The following is a 15,215-nucleotide window of genomic DNA, read 5'->3' as shown; positions in this document are numbered from 1 at the left end:
CAGTGCTTTCTTGGGGGTATATATACACCCTCACCTTTGCTTCTAGAGTTCCACTTCATCCTCCAGTTTTTAATAACAAAAACAAATACTATTAAAATACACCAAACATACATGTTTTAAGTTTGTGACATCATTTTAATATTATTTTTATTATTATCGTACGATATCCAGAAGAATACCAAAGTATATGTAACAAAAGTGTTGATATCGGAAATAAGCATGTTATATATATATGGGAAGGTTATAGCGAAAATTCACTTGAGTTGTGTTAACTCAAGAAATCTTTGTAAAACCTTATGTAATATTTTTATTTTTTCTAAAAAAATAGAAAATGTAATATACAGAACATTTTTATAAAAAAAACAAAAAAAACACCGAGTAGTTTTTAAAAAAAAATGTTAAAATTTCATGTTACATAATATATATGTCCAAAAAATGTAACATACAAATTTTGAATATTTTTTTTAAACTAGTAGGTGTTTTTTTTCATTTTTTTCATAAAAATGTTCGAGTACATTTATATTACATTCCCCGTTTTTTTTAGAAAAAAAATAAAAATGTTACATAGGGTTTATTTGGGTTTTCTCAACTCACATTGGTTTTCAATCTATCTTTCGCCTATCTAACTTATAATAAAAGACCCCAAATAATGTCACATAGCTAGCATTCTTTCCTTCAACCTCATAAATTTTGTTTATATTTGTTTAATAAATTTCTTTTAATATCAATATTAATTAATAACCAATATATAGATATCACTTATTTTTATCCTTATCTTTATCTAAAATTAATAAATAACTTCAATTTTGCAATTTAGACCCTTTGTTTTTTTTTACTTTTAACCCAAAGTTTTTCATCTTTTGCAATTTAATCCCAACTCTTTTTTATGTTCAATTTTGGTCCACCATACTTTTCATCTTTCCCAAGTTTTTCGTTTCGTTCTGAATTTTGTGAGTTAACGCACCACAACGTGTGTAACACCCCGTGTTTCGAAAGTCAAAGTCAAGTCAAAGTCAAGATCGAAGTCAAAGGGAGACAGGATTGTTAATTGCGATCTGTCACTCCTTTCTCAATTTCTGTTTTGACTTCTTTGACTTGTAGATAGTCTATTTTACGCTTTACGTTAGTTGTATTATGTGGAGTACTTATTAATAATCGAGGTTTATTCGATATTTATCGCATGTTTTATCGCTTTATCGCTTATCGCAATCGCACTCACAACTCGAATTACGTGTTCTAGATATTGTTTTCATGTGTGTGTACCTTGTATGTGTTACTTGTGCATGTTTACTTATGTTTATGTTGTGGTGATTAATCGAAACGCAATCGAAACTCACTCGCAATCGAATCGCAAACGCTACACGCAAGTAATTTATGATGATTGTATGTTAGATATAGTAGTTGGGATTAAAAGTAATTTGAATAGGAAACTCTGTCGCATCGCAACGCTCGCAATCGCAATCGAAACGGCAAAAACTCGTCGCACCGAACACTTGAATCAAGTGACTAATCAACCAAGTGACCAGCCGATCGACCAGCCGCTCGATCGACCAGCCATTCGATCGGGCTGCCACTCGATCGACCAGCCCTTTCCACTTTTGGTAAGCCTATAAATACCCCTGTCAACATCACAACTTACCACTTTTGCACTCTCCTGTTCGACCAGCGCTCCAACCTCACTTTTTCTTCGATTTCTCGCAATTCCGGTAAGATCTCAACCTAAATCTTGTACTTTCTTGATCTACACGCACTCCTACACCTTTCTATCTTTTGAATCTTAACTTTTAACTGTGAAATCACTAGATTTGAGGTGTTCAAGGATGATGTCATCATGGTGTTCTTGAGAACTTTATATTTTGGCCTCAATCCACCAAGAACAACTTAGATCTGAACGATTTCCACAAAAAGAAACAAAGATCTTTCATAGATCTAAAACATATTCACGGTGAAAAGGATTGAAAGATGGTTTTCCAACTTTCTTTCAACTCTTTTACACTCAATGCACTCAAAACCGTTAGAATCGGAGCTTGTTATGATCTTCTACTCTTTCTTGTGGATGTGTTGGTTCAAGATCTGGATTCTATCCACGAGATTACCGATTTCGGGTTAAACATGGAACACCGTCGCGAACAGTTTACTGGTCGGATTTGGGTGATTCCTGTCCGATCAGGAGTACCAAGTATTGACGAGGTATCTGTTGCTTAACACGTTATCAAAACATCTCGATAAAACGACAAACTATCAAAATGACCAAGGAAGAAGACGATCAGGCCGACCAGGTTGGAGTGTCGCCCGATCGGACTACTGTCTGATCGGATTGTCACCCGATCGACTTGCACCTTGGCCCCACACTTAACTTCCATTTTCAAAACATTGAAGGATGAACATTGAACGAAGTGCTGAACGATCGGATTGCCACCCGATCGGACTACAATCCGATCGAGTAACAAACTGCTGTGAACTTGTTCTCACTAAGGTGTCCAACCAATCGGGTTGTCGTCCGATCGAACGTCCGTCCGATCGACCGACCTGAAAGGTAGGGATACTTCTATGTTTTCAAAATGCTACAATGAAAACTTCAAAAGACAAGCCATCATACACAAACACATCCTTCCCAAAGGAAGTAACAATCCACTCGAAAGGTCACCCCAGCGGACTGTCACTCGAACGACCGGCTACCCGATCAGACTACCATCCGATCGGAGTGCTGTCCGACCCACTTACACTCTGCATCGTTTTACGCGTCGCTTATTGTTATGCTATCATTCTGATCAGGCTAATCTTACTCTCTAGCGCTCCCTTCAATCCACTAATTGCTGTGAGTATACTCGATCCCTTTTTGCTTTACGCACTTTTGGGTATTACATACGTTACTTATTCTAAATCACATTGACGTGTGCGCGACTATACATATTTTTACAATGAAATTACACACGATTTGGTTTTAAATTTATAAAAGTGATTATTACTTTTACATCAAAACACACACGAAAGAGGCAAGTGTACCCCGTCATATATGTAATAAAGTATCGGTAAGAACCAAGTATCGATCCACGGAAATGGGTGGAGAAATAATACTAGACCCTTGTCACTAAATTACCGGTAAAAACATAAGTTGTTTGGTTTTTAATTAAACTAAAGTAAGCATAAACAAATATTTATAAAACATAGTAAATTATATATAAGCAGCCTTGCTTAATACACAACCAAAGCATGTCAACTAAGTCAGTTTTAGCACTAAAAGTATTTGGTCAGTTTTCCATTTTGAGACAATTAGTATCCCTTTCGGGAATCCTAACATGACAATCATTTGGAAAGTTAAAACGATAAACACACTTTAACCACCTAAAATTGTTCTTTAACGTGCAATTGAATAATGTCTATGAAAATCTCCTAAAAATAAGTTAGTCATCCGTTAGGAGTTTTCTAACCTCACTTAATCAAGGAAAGCAACACCGATAAACACAATGCAACCACCGAGACAAGCATAAACTAGATTAAATCACAACCGAGTTCATTTTACAAATCTTGCACATAAATTCACCAAGATAGCAATTTTGGCCGAAACTACTAACTAAGCTAACAAATCATGGCAAGAATTCATAACAACACCATCTAACCCGTTAGAGTCCTTCCGTGAAGGCAAGCTTTCTTGATTAACAATAATTACATTTTATTAAACCACTAACCATTTCTAGTATCATGGTGCCCACATTTTAACCAAGTTAAACTAGTTAACCAAATTAAAAGTTTACTAATACATGATTAATTAAGCTTCATTTTTCAACTATCTTAACTAACCAAGTACCAATCATCCAACACAATTACTTATAATCAAGAAATCAATATCAATAACAAGGTTGCAAACTAATCATCAAAGATAATCATAGAAAATACTTCAAAATGTCATTACAAACAAAGATTAACATACTAATGGCTATAATCAAGCAAGGGATTGTTGTGTTTTTGCCCAAAGGCTTACATTAATACATAATAATTAGTCTAAATGCTTGAAACATAACAAAATTATGGAAAGATTTGAGAAACCAAACCATAAACAAGCATAAGAATGAGAATCCGGATAGTAACCGAGCTAAACCGGGCAATGTGGCTTGAATCCGGGCTAAAGCTGATGCTTCCGGAGCCTGAAAATCGCCCGTGGAGCTCTCCAAAATTCTAGAGTTACGAACAGAATGCTTCTGTTCGCTTTTTATATTTTTTCGATGTCGCACGGTCGTGCACCGATCGCACGACCGTTCACTTTATGCATTATTGTAGTTATTGTTCATGACATCAGCAGAGTTGACTGGTCTTCGGTCTCGCACGACCGTTCTTCATATGGCACGACCGTGCCATTCCGGGATTTTGTTGCACGGACTGCAGAACTGGTCGTTCGTCACCGGGATAAAGCTGATCATCGGATCCGCACGGGGTGCAAGGAATGGCAGGACCGTGCGTCACCGAGATTATATTGAACGCCTTGTTGCACTGGTCGTTCATCGCCGGCTGATCTTGGTTTGTCAGAAATGCACGGTCGTTCCTCAGACCGCACGACCGTGCCACTTGCCCAGGTCAGTTTTCTAACAGAATGTCCGCAGCTTTGTCGTTTTGTCCGGAAAGTCCTCGTTTTCACTATCATCTTGTCCGGTATGCTGTTTTAGGCCTGTAAACAAAAGTATACATAATTAAGTATCCGAATGACGATTTTACGGCCGAAAACGCATAAAATGGGGATAAAATGGGGGACTAAAATATGTGTAAATTAGCGAATATCAAATCTCCCCACACTTGAACCTTGCTTGTCCTCAAGCAAGCTAAACTAAAATGCAATAAAAAATAGAATCAAACAAGAACGATAATTTACACACTATTTTATTGAAAACAAATATAAACGGTTAGCCGTTTTTTCGAAAGACAACTTCAAAAGACTCAAACCCAATCAAGCATATGCAATTATATAGCGACAACCAAAAAGCCGTGACTTCACATTTAATTGACTCAACATGTTAATCTTCACACAACTCACAATGTTCACACACACTCGGTTTTATTTATGAAACATACATAAAATGTGTACGTGCAAACACTCAATGCCTCGTCAATGAAATGTGTAATATCATAAGCTTGTTATAAGATCTCGTCTCCACCAACTAACATGCGAAAAAGTGTAAATCAAGAGGTCTTTACGGGTTGTAACGTTAGGCTTGGGCGAAGGGTATGGAAATGGATATTTAATGTGGCGAAACGGTTAAAACTCGGTTTTAGCGTTTAACTAGCGACAAACAATACAACTATACATACAAATGCCTTAAAAAGGCGACTATTGCGCAATCGAGCTCATCAACGAAATTTTAACATTTAAGCATTCAAAATTGCTCGATTTTTTTCAACTTCACCCTATTTTAGGGTGTTTTATTTTCTGTTTTTGTTTTTTTTTTTAGAAACTTATACAATAAACTAAAACAAACGCTAGTTAAACGATTATTTTGACCGAGTTTCAACACAAAAGGTTTAAAACATAAAAAGGCTACATTTGGCTAAGTGGGCGATAATGTGGGTAAACAAAGGTAAACGGGAAGGCTCGATATGGTTAATCCTAAAGGGTAATATAAGGTTTACGGGAAGCACACACAAAGAACAAGGCTAACACAAAGTGGTAATCTAGGTGCCTCTATCACTTCTACACAATTTCGCAAGTTCATGGTCTTAACAAGCATTCTAGTGACAAGTTCTAAACTACACATGACATCCGGCTCACTCCTACTTCGAAATGAACAAATATATGACAATATCAAGGCTCAAATATGCTCACGTAACGGAAGGAATGGGTAAAAGTGTGAAAACTATCATGCAAGTCTTTCTTTGTTTGTCACGCTTTCCGGTTTTCTTTTTCAAAATTTATTTTGCTTGTCGGGTTTGTATCAAGTCTGAAGCTTTCTAAAACACAACCAACCGGTTTATTTACTAAAATATATACATAACACGGATATTTTTGGATGATTTTTCTTGGTTTTTTTTAGAGGACAAACAAAGTTAACAAAGTTAACCCCCTCCCCACACTTGAACTTCGCATTGTCCCCAATGCGAAACCAAAATATAGAGAAAAAGGATAATAGTACTCCCCTCAAGATGATATCTGATGAATCGAGACTTCCAAAGATGTGTCTGTCATATGCTTCGGTCCAAGATATGTCGGATCTGCAAGTATGTCACATGTACACCAAAACAGAACAGTAACAGAATAACATAAAAACCATAATGTACATAAATACCACTAATCCAAACAAAGACATAACATAAAGTAAAGTGTTTTGAAAATAAAATACAATCCGAGGGTGTTTGAAATACTAAGCAAAAAGAACACCCGAAATAACAAGTACTGAAATAGTAATAAAAACCACCAACGAACTACACCATCATCTCCTACTCGTCATCACCATCATCGTCTCTCGTGAAGGATGGGCCCGCATCACCATAACCAGGTGGGTTCCACGGTGGGAACTGTAGAGGGTGCTGAAAGTAGTCGGGATATGCATGATGCATCTCCCCGAGCAAGTATGAAAATCCGGCACTCACCCCCTGGTATAAGCTCTCCTGGCTATGCCTAAGCTGATCCTGAGTGGCCCTGAGCTGATCCTGACTAGCCCTGATCTGGTCCTGGCTAGTCCTAATCTGGTCGATATAAGTCCCATGCTGCTCCTGCGTAACACACATCTGCTGGAACTGCTGGTAAAACTCTGGCCACTCCTGATGCTGGTGGTAATCATGGTGCTGCGGCTCATGTGGCGGTGTCTGTGGCTGGTGTGGTGGTGTGTGTGGCTCATGCTGCTGAACTACATGTTGTTCCTCCATTTCCTCATCCTCATCATCTGCTGGAAGTGGGGGCAACGGGTCCCAGACCTCGTTGTTGAGCCCCCTCAACCTATCCCCGTGATCAGTCTCAACAATTATCCCCATCGCCTTTAACGACCGAATATCAACATAAACACCATCGGTCACATGAGTGAGACTCTCAAGCACCTCATCTATCATCAAGTCTAAGTTGTAAGCAATCTCGGTCACATATTGACCGCCATGAATCTGATTGTTGGGCGTTCGACCTGAGCACTTCACAAAGTATTCAGCCATCCTTGCGGCTAGGTTGATGTGTACTCCATCAACCAGCGCGTACAGAAAAATCAAATCCGGTGTTGGACAGTTCCCCAAACTGTCCATACGGCCGCAAATGGTGTGGCTAAACACATGATGCATCACTCGAACCAAGGGGTCTCTCAACCGTGAAGCCTTAGACATTCTCGGGTCGTAAGGGTCACCAATAGCATTTGTAGCCCAGAATGCAGCCCGTGCTTCATCAGACGAAAAGGTAAACTGCTCAGTGAAGAACTCGGAGTCCATGTCTGCAGTTGTGTAGATACCCAGCCTCCTACCCAATCGACCTACCGACCAACTGTGCCATCGTCCGCCCAACCTAAAAGTTACCCGCTCCTTGTAGCGGAATTTTGGCCTTCTAACAGCAATTGGTTTTTCATAGGCATATGTGGAGAAAAACTCTATCGTTAGCTCAAGATAGATGGGTCGGTCGATAGCTACTAAGCGCGCAAGTGGGATACTGATCATGTTTTCAAGTCTATCAAACTGATTGAGATCCCGCATAACGTCCCAATCCAACCTTCTGGGGACGCCAAATTGCCCTCGCCTTCTCCATAAGGGGTCCCATCGTGGGATACAAAGAGCTTCTCGTTCATCGTTGGGGTTAAACTGAAGGAAGGGATGATCCATCTGCATGAGGAATATAGTTAGAAATCATGGAACAGGAAATATTTCATTCGAAAACAGCAGAACGCACAATTATGAAGGTTCTGTCAAACTGATCTGGGCGATTGGCACGGGCGTGCAGCCTGTTGCACGGCCGTGCGTCACCGAAATCGAGCAGATGTGGCTGGCAAATGTCGTAACCGCACGGCATGCGACCAACGGCACCACCGTGCGATACCGAGCCAACATCAGAATCAGTGAACAGCCGGTAAGGCACGACCGTTCCACCAAGGAACGACCGTGCAACTCCGATTCTGCAGTTTTTCGAACCCCTGATCTAATAACAGCCTGATTTTTGCAAATTTCAACAAGTTTTGGGCCAACAGGGGTCGGAATCTCAACCGGGTGTTCACGATATACATGATTCTTGCAAGGGCTAGGGTTTCGATTTGTTAATGAAGAGAACCCTAGAGAATCCTTGAAGAATCAGATGAATCTAACCTAGAAAGCGAAGAAACTGAAAATCTACAAGTAGGAACATACCGTGCGAAGAGATGGGTGAAACCGTGCGAAGAAACCGTGCGATTTAAGGCAAAAACGCTCTGGAACGGTCGGCAACAGTTAGGGTTCGCGAATTGTGAATGGGGGCTGCAGATGAGGGTATTTATATTGAACAAATGACCAAACTGCCCTTAGCCATTCGCACGGTCGTGCGACGGGACCGCACGGTCGTGCGTCGCCGACATTTGGCTGACCCTTCGCGTTGTTCTCGGAGATGCACCGGGGGTACGACTCACCGTTCCGTCCAGCCCGTAAACGCACGGGCGTGCGATAGGTGGCACGGTCATGCCATATCTGCAGATCAGAATTTTCTGCAGTAAACAGTTTCAGCACCCTTTTCGGCCGTTTTTCGCCATTTTTACCATCCGCAAACTGTTCTTACATTATTCCCACGCAGACCCTTCACTCGGCACGTATAAAAACTGTACAATCTAACGGAAATTACCAACTACTCCTAAATTACGCTAAAACTAGAAAAACACAAAAAGGACGATTTTACCCCTAAAGCGCTTTTGACGCTCTTGCTGCATTTTTGATCCGCGAGTCAGCAGCGTAGACTCTCTCCTCCCTACACTTATGATGTGTGCGGGGTTTGGAGCTCAATGACCTCCACCACCGACTCTATCGGCCCGGCAACGTACAACTTCAAGCGATGCCCATTTACTTTGAAAATAACGTCGTCCGCGTTCTCTATTGCAACAGTCCCATACGGAAATACCTCTTTAACTGTGTATGGGCCTGTCCAACGTGAATGAAGCTTCCCGGGAAATAAGCGCAACCGCGAGTTGTAAAGAAGAACAAGATCTCCCGCTTGGAATTCTTTATGGTCCTTCAAGCGTTTATCGTGCAATCTCTTTGTGCGCTCCTTGTACAACACGGAGCTTTCGTAAGCGTGTTGTCGCAACTCTTCCAATTCATGAATCTGGAGAAACCGGGCTTCACCTCCGGCTTTTAGGTCCAGATTTGCGGTTTTTAGAGCCCACATCGCTTTATGCTCCAACTCAACCGGCAAATGGCATGCTTTTCCGTAAACAAGCCTAAAGGGAGTAGTCCCAATAGGCGTCTTGTAAGCCGTACGGAAAGCCCACAACGCTTCATCAAGCTTATCCGACCAATCCTTGCGGTTTGCACCTACTGACCGCTCAAGGATTCTCTTCAGCCCCCGGTTCGTGACTTCCACTTGCCCGCTTGTCTGTGGATGATAGGGCGTGGATAAACGGTGATGCACACCGTAACGGGACAAAGCTCGCTCGAGCTGAGTGTTGCAAAAATGTGTCCCTCTGTCACTGATAAGCGCTTTCGGAGCGCCAAACCGGGCAAATAAGCTTTTCAGAAATCTCACGACCACCCTGGCATCATTGGTGGGTAAGGCTTGTGCCTCCGCCCACTTTGATACATAGTCAACTGCGACTAGGATGTACTTATTACCTCGTGAGGGGGGAAATGGTCCCATGAAGTCTATCCCCCAGATATCAAAGACTTCACAAACCTGAATCCACTTCTGAGGCATTTCATCACGTGCCGATATATTTGTCGCCCTCTGGCAAGCATTGCACGCTCTAACCCAACTCTGCGCATCACGAAATATAGTCGGCCGATAAAACCCGGAATCCAACACCTTCTTGGCGGTAAAGTTGGCTCCATGGTGGCCTCTGGTAGGTCCCTCGTGACAATGGCGCAGAATATCGGTCGCCTCCTTCCCTGAAACACACCTCCTAATCACCTGATCAGCACCAACCCGAAACAAGTAAGGGTCATCCCAAATGTAGTGCTTGACATCCGAAAAGAATTTCCTCTTTTGCTGGTGAGTCAACCCTTTAATCAGAATCCCGCAAGCAAGGTAGTTCGCAAGGTCGGCGAACCATGGCGACTCATCGCATATCTCAACACTCATCAAAGACTCGTGTGGGAAGTGGTCATTTATGGAATCCCAACGCGCGTCCACGATGTCTCCATGCTCTAACCGAGATAGATGGTCAGTCGCTACATTCAACGCACCCTTTTTATCTTGAATTTCAATATCGAACTCCTGCAGCAACAAGATCCACCTGATCAGACGCGGTTTAGCGTCCTGTTTGCTAAAGAGATATCTGATGGCAGCGTGATCAGTATACACAACGGTTTTCGAAAGCACCAAGTACGATCTAAATTTGTCACGCGAAAACGACCGCCAAGAGCTCTTTTTCTGTCGTGGTATAATGCTCCTGAGCATCGTGAAGAGTTTTGCTCGCATAATAGATCGGGTGAAAGTGCTTTTCTCTCTTTTGGCCAAGAACGGCCCCTATAGCGTAATCACTCGCGTCGCACATAATCTCAAATGGCAGACTCCATTCTGGTGCAACTAAAATAGGGGCCTCAATCAACTTTTGCTTGAGAAGGTCAAAGGCTCTGAAGCAATCATCTCCAAATATGAACGGAGCTTCTTTCTCCAACAAACGGGTCATGGGCCTAGCGATCTTTGAAAAATCCTTGATGAATCGCCTGTAGAACCCCGCATGACCAAGAAAGCTCCGTATCGCTCGCACAGAGGTGGGAGGTGGAAGTCGTGAAATGATATCCACTTTGGCTGGATCGACCTCCATACCAGCATGCGAAATCTTGTGTCCCAAAACTATGCCCTCCTTCACCATGAAGTGGCACTTTTCCCAGTTTAGGACAAGATTCGTCTCCTCACACCACTTCAACTGTCACACCCCAACCGATGGCGGAAACATCGGGATGAGACGTACAAACTGCTCAAAGACATCATAACACTAAATGTGACAATATAATTAAGTTCCATTTATTAAAATTTCAAAGTTTCATACATTGTCATGAAAGGAAATAACAACCATTAAACATAGTTTATTTCAAAGGTGGGTTTCTAGGCCATCCTATTTATTTCTTCAAATCTTGACTTCCTCATCCTGCAGTATGCATTTAAAATAAAGTCAACAAAACATGTTGGCGAGTATACAAGTTTGAATATAGTATAATATGTTTGAAATAGATTAACATGCTCAAATCCACGTGACTATATGATTTCATATTAACAGTTATACTTGTAACGATGAAATCTATGTGTTCAAACCAAAGTTTAACGCAATTAACATAGCCTAACCCTAGAAGGGTGGTAACATGAGTAACATAGAATAAACCTAACAATACCCATAATATTATGGGAGGGGCGTTTCTCAACCTACAGCGCTGCCATTGTTAGGGGAGGCTTGCAAAGTTAATGAACACACAGTCATAAATGTTTAACAGTAGCATAACGTGATTAACATGAGTCAAATAGATTCACATGAAATGTGGATTGATAGTGCAAAAATGTTTAACATAGCGTGTTTTGATATAGAAATGCATAGTACACCCAAAAGTGTAAAATAGAAAATGGGTCATGTATACTCACCTTAGGTTGCGTTGCGTTTTTCTTGGAATAGATCAAGAACAAGGGATTGTCCAAGAGGATGTGCACAAGAGATTTACCCTATTAATTTTGAGGATTTGTTAAATATTGGGAATTCAATGGATATTATATAACAAAACATTTACAAAATAATATTAGTATTTCTAGAGTGAAATAATAATATGTCTTATATAAATCTTGTATTTAATGCAATAAATGTCAATTTATTAAATAAGTGAGTAAAAATAAATACTGATTTTTATATATTATTATGAAAGCAATATTTCTGATTTTACCATAATATTATAAATACTAAAATTCTGGATTATTTAGATAATAATTTCCTATTATTATATATATAAAATAATAATTCTGATTATTATATATATATATATATATAAATGATAATTCTGATTTAATAAAATAATAATTCTGATTTTAAAATATAAATTCTGATTTTAAAAATATAAATTATGATTTAATATTAAATAAAATTCTGATTATTAATCATAATAATAATATTAATATATCTGATTAATTAAAGTAAAAATCCAGATTATAAATAAATCTGATTAATATAATTATTCGGAATTATTTTATATATTTGATTAATATTTATAAAATAAACCTGATTATCAATAATTTAGATTAATAATTAAATCTAATAAAATAATAATAATATAATAATAATAATAATAATAATAATAATAATAATAAACGTAATAATAATAATAATAATAATAATAATAATATTACGGAAACTGTAATTATAAAAGAAATAGGAAGAACGGAATCGAAAACGTAAAGTCGAAAAGAAAAGAATACCGGGCTGTTGCAGACGGCGGCAGTCGGTGGGTGGTGGTTCTCCGGCGGCGATGCAGGACTCCGGCGACGAAGGTGGTTTCGGTTTCGGGTTGCTTCAATGATCGGGTGAAAGGACCGAGTATGAATAGTGGGTCGAGTTTATATAGGAGTTGTTGATTTCGGTTACAAGTAATGGAAGGTCACCAGATTTCCGGTAAACAACTCTAAAGTCGAAGAAGATGAACAGGGGTGGCGGTTTTTATTTTTTTTTAAATTCTGCACATTTAATTTCATGTTAAATATAATTTGGTTTCCATTTATGTCGGATGTGGCATGCCCGGCCGAGTGGTTGAGTTGTTGCTTGTTAACCGGGAGATCCCGAGTTCGATCCTTGTTCCACGCGGTTCAAACCCCTTTTTTATTAACAGTTAGTCTGATTAACTGGGTTAGTCACTAACTGAGTTTTCTAACTCAGTTAGTGCTGCCCTTTGATAAAATTAACCCAGTTAGCTGATTAACTGGGTTTTCACTAATTGAGTTAGTTTAACTAACCAAAATAATAAAAAATCATTAAAATCAGTTTTAAAATATTTATTTATTTAATTTTAATTATTAGATTACTTATTTAAAATATTAATAAAATAATATAAAAATTATTTTAACCCAAATTTTGATATTTTTTTACCGAATTAACGTATAAATTCCTGGTTTTTGTACGGTTTAGGGTAATCTCTTGGCAATGATGAATTTGAGAGCTGAGATTAAGATGTATTTTCACTGTTTTTACGTGTTTAACATAGTTTAACATGTTATCAATTGTTTTGACAATACATAGTATTCAAACACAAATATGAATAAAATAATGCACTTTCATTATGATTTCAAGTCTCGAGTACAATTTGGGAATAAAACCAAATACCACAAGGGTACAACTTACAAAAATAGAAAGTACAAGTCGACTTGCCAAAAATGGAAAGATCGAAAATACGAGGTGTTACAGTCTCCCCTACTTTAGGAGATTTCGTCCTCGAAATCTTAAAGAGAAAGGACTGAACGAAGAGTAAAGTAATGGTCACAACATGGATGTTGAGTGCGAGGAAGTAATAACGAGAAACGTAAAATCAACAGTGATGGACTTGCCATCAGAAATTTTGACTAGGAATGACTTGGGGAGTTTCGAGTGAGTACAGTTTAACATAGATTCAAATTTAACAAATACAAATCCTTACGCGAGTATCGAGGTAATAGGGTTGTTAAAGAAAAAGCGTACCATCAGTGACTTCGTTGTCGTCTTGGGTTTGCTGTCGTTCTTGATTCCATAGAGGACATTGTGGGCGAAGGTGTGTAGTGTCTCCACACTTGTAGCATGCGCGTACTTTGTTGACTGACTCTTGGTGTTGGAACTTTCGTTTCCTGCCTTTGCTGCCACTTGCTTGGGCTTCAGTGTTAGTGGTAATCTGGTTGGCTATCTTGGTGGATGTTGCAATTTGTTTATCGCGAATGCGATTGTTGTTTAGGCTAGCTGCTAGACGATAGACAGCCTCGATGTTGTCAAGTTTGGCTGCTTCGATGGTATCACGCATCGTAGGAGGCAACCCATTAATATATTTCCGAATGGTGCGTTCTGTGGTCAACACCAAATGAGGCATGATAAAACACAACTGCTTGAACCGGGTAGTGTATGCAAGGTTTTCATCTCCAATTTGTTTGAGAGTCCAGAACTCTTCTTCTAACTTCTGCTGCTCATGAGGAGGGCAGAATTCCTCCATCATAAGCTGTTTGAGTTCTTCCCAAGACAACGCGTAGGCTAGTTCATTGGATCGAGTGTTTCTCTCGTTAGTCCACCAGTCTAGTGCCCTGGCTTGGAAGACACCAGTGGCACTTCGAACCTTGAGTTCCTCTGGGCATTCACTATTTATGAATGTGACCGCTATGCTGTCAAACCATTCCAACATAGCTGTCACACCATCCTTCCCAGTGAAAGTTTTGGGGTTACAGGCAGTGAAGTGTCTGTAGTTGAATGAGACTGGTTTAGGCTGAACTACGCGAGAATCACCAGAATGATTTGGAGTGCTGGAGGCTTGAATCTCAGACACTATCTTTGACACGATTCTGGCAATCTGATTTGCCATGAACGTCATCATTTTCTTTTTGGAGTTAGCCTTGGATTTTCTGGGAGAGTGAGAGAACTGGCGAGATGACGACATCTAGGAGTTCAAAACAAGAAATGGATGAGACTTATAATCATAATGTTTTTGTTTAGGAAAATTGATTTCATGTATGCATCACATAGCACATTGTTTTTCACATAATTTGTCAAATAGTTTCACACAGAATAACATAGCATTGCACATAGGATAACATGATGTTACACATAGAATATCATGTATGATGAAAGCAAGATAAATTTAGTTTGTTCACGATGGAGTAATTATTAATTGTTTTAGATTGCGATAATAACGTGATTCGTGTTCCCAAACTTGAAATGAAGATAACGCTCAAATGTAAATCACATGATAATTGAGATAACATAAAAAGAGATTTATCATAAAAACATGGATGGTCACGGAACGTAACATAAGACTATTCCAAAGTGAATCGAAATCCTTTTCGAATTAAGGAGACGTGCTTTGGCCTAATAGACAAATACTCTCATCGAGGAGCGACTAACGGTATTTGTCCTTCCAGTTACTACACGTCCTTAATT

General features: G+C 39.4%; 1 protein-coding gene across 1 annotated transcript; it reads right to left on the bottom strand.

Moving 5' to 3' along the window:
- Positions 1-13,761: 13,761 nt before the first annotated feature.
- LOC110943499 lies at positions 13,762-14,715 on the bottom strand. Its single transcript, XM_022185245.1, has one exon. It carries the CDS (start codon positions 14,713-14,715, stop codon positions 13,762-13,764), a length of 954 nt encoding a protein of 317 aa, XP_022040937.1.
- Positions 14,716-15,215: the final 500 nt, after the last annotated feature.

This window comes from Helianthus annuus, chromosome 5 (genome assembly GCF_002127325.2).
Source record: "Helianthus annuus cultivar XRQ/B chromosome 5, HanXRQr2.0-SUNRISE, whole genome shotgun sequence".
NCBI classification, from domain to species: Eukaryota; Viridiplantae; Streptophyta; class Magnoliopsida; order Asterales; family Asteraceae; genus Helianthus; species Helianthus annuus.
Note: the sequence above shows the minus strand (reverse complement) of the source record. Positions and strands in the feature narration are given on the sequence as shown.

Coding starts and splice junctions, on each gene's coding strand:
- LOC110943499 (XM_022185245.1), bottom strand. CDS start 14,715: ATGTCGTCATCTCGCCAGTTCTCTCACTCTCCCAGAAAATCCAAGGCT.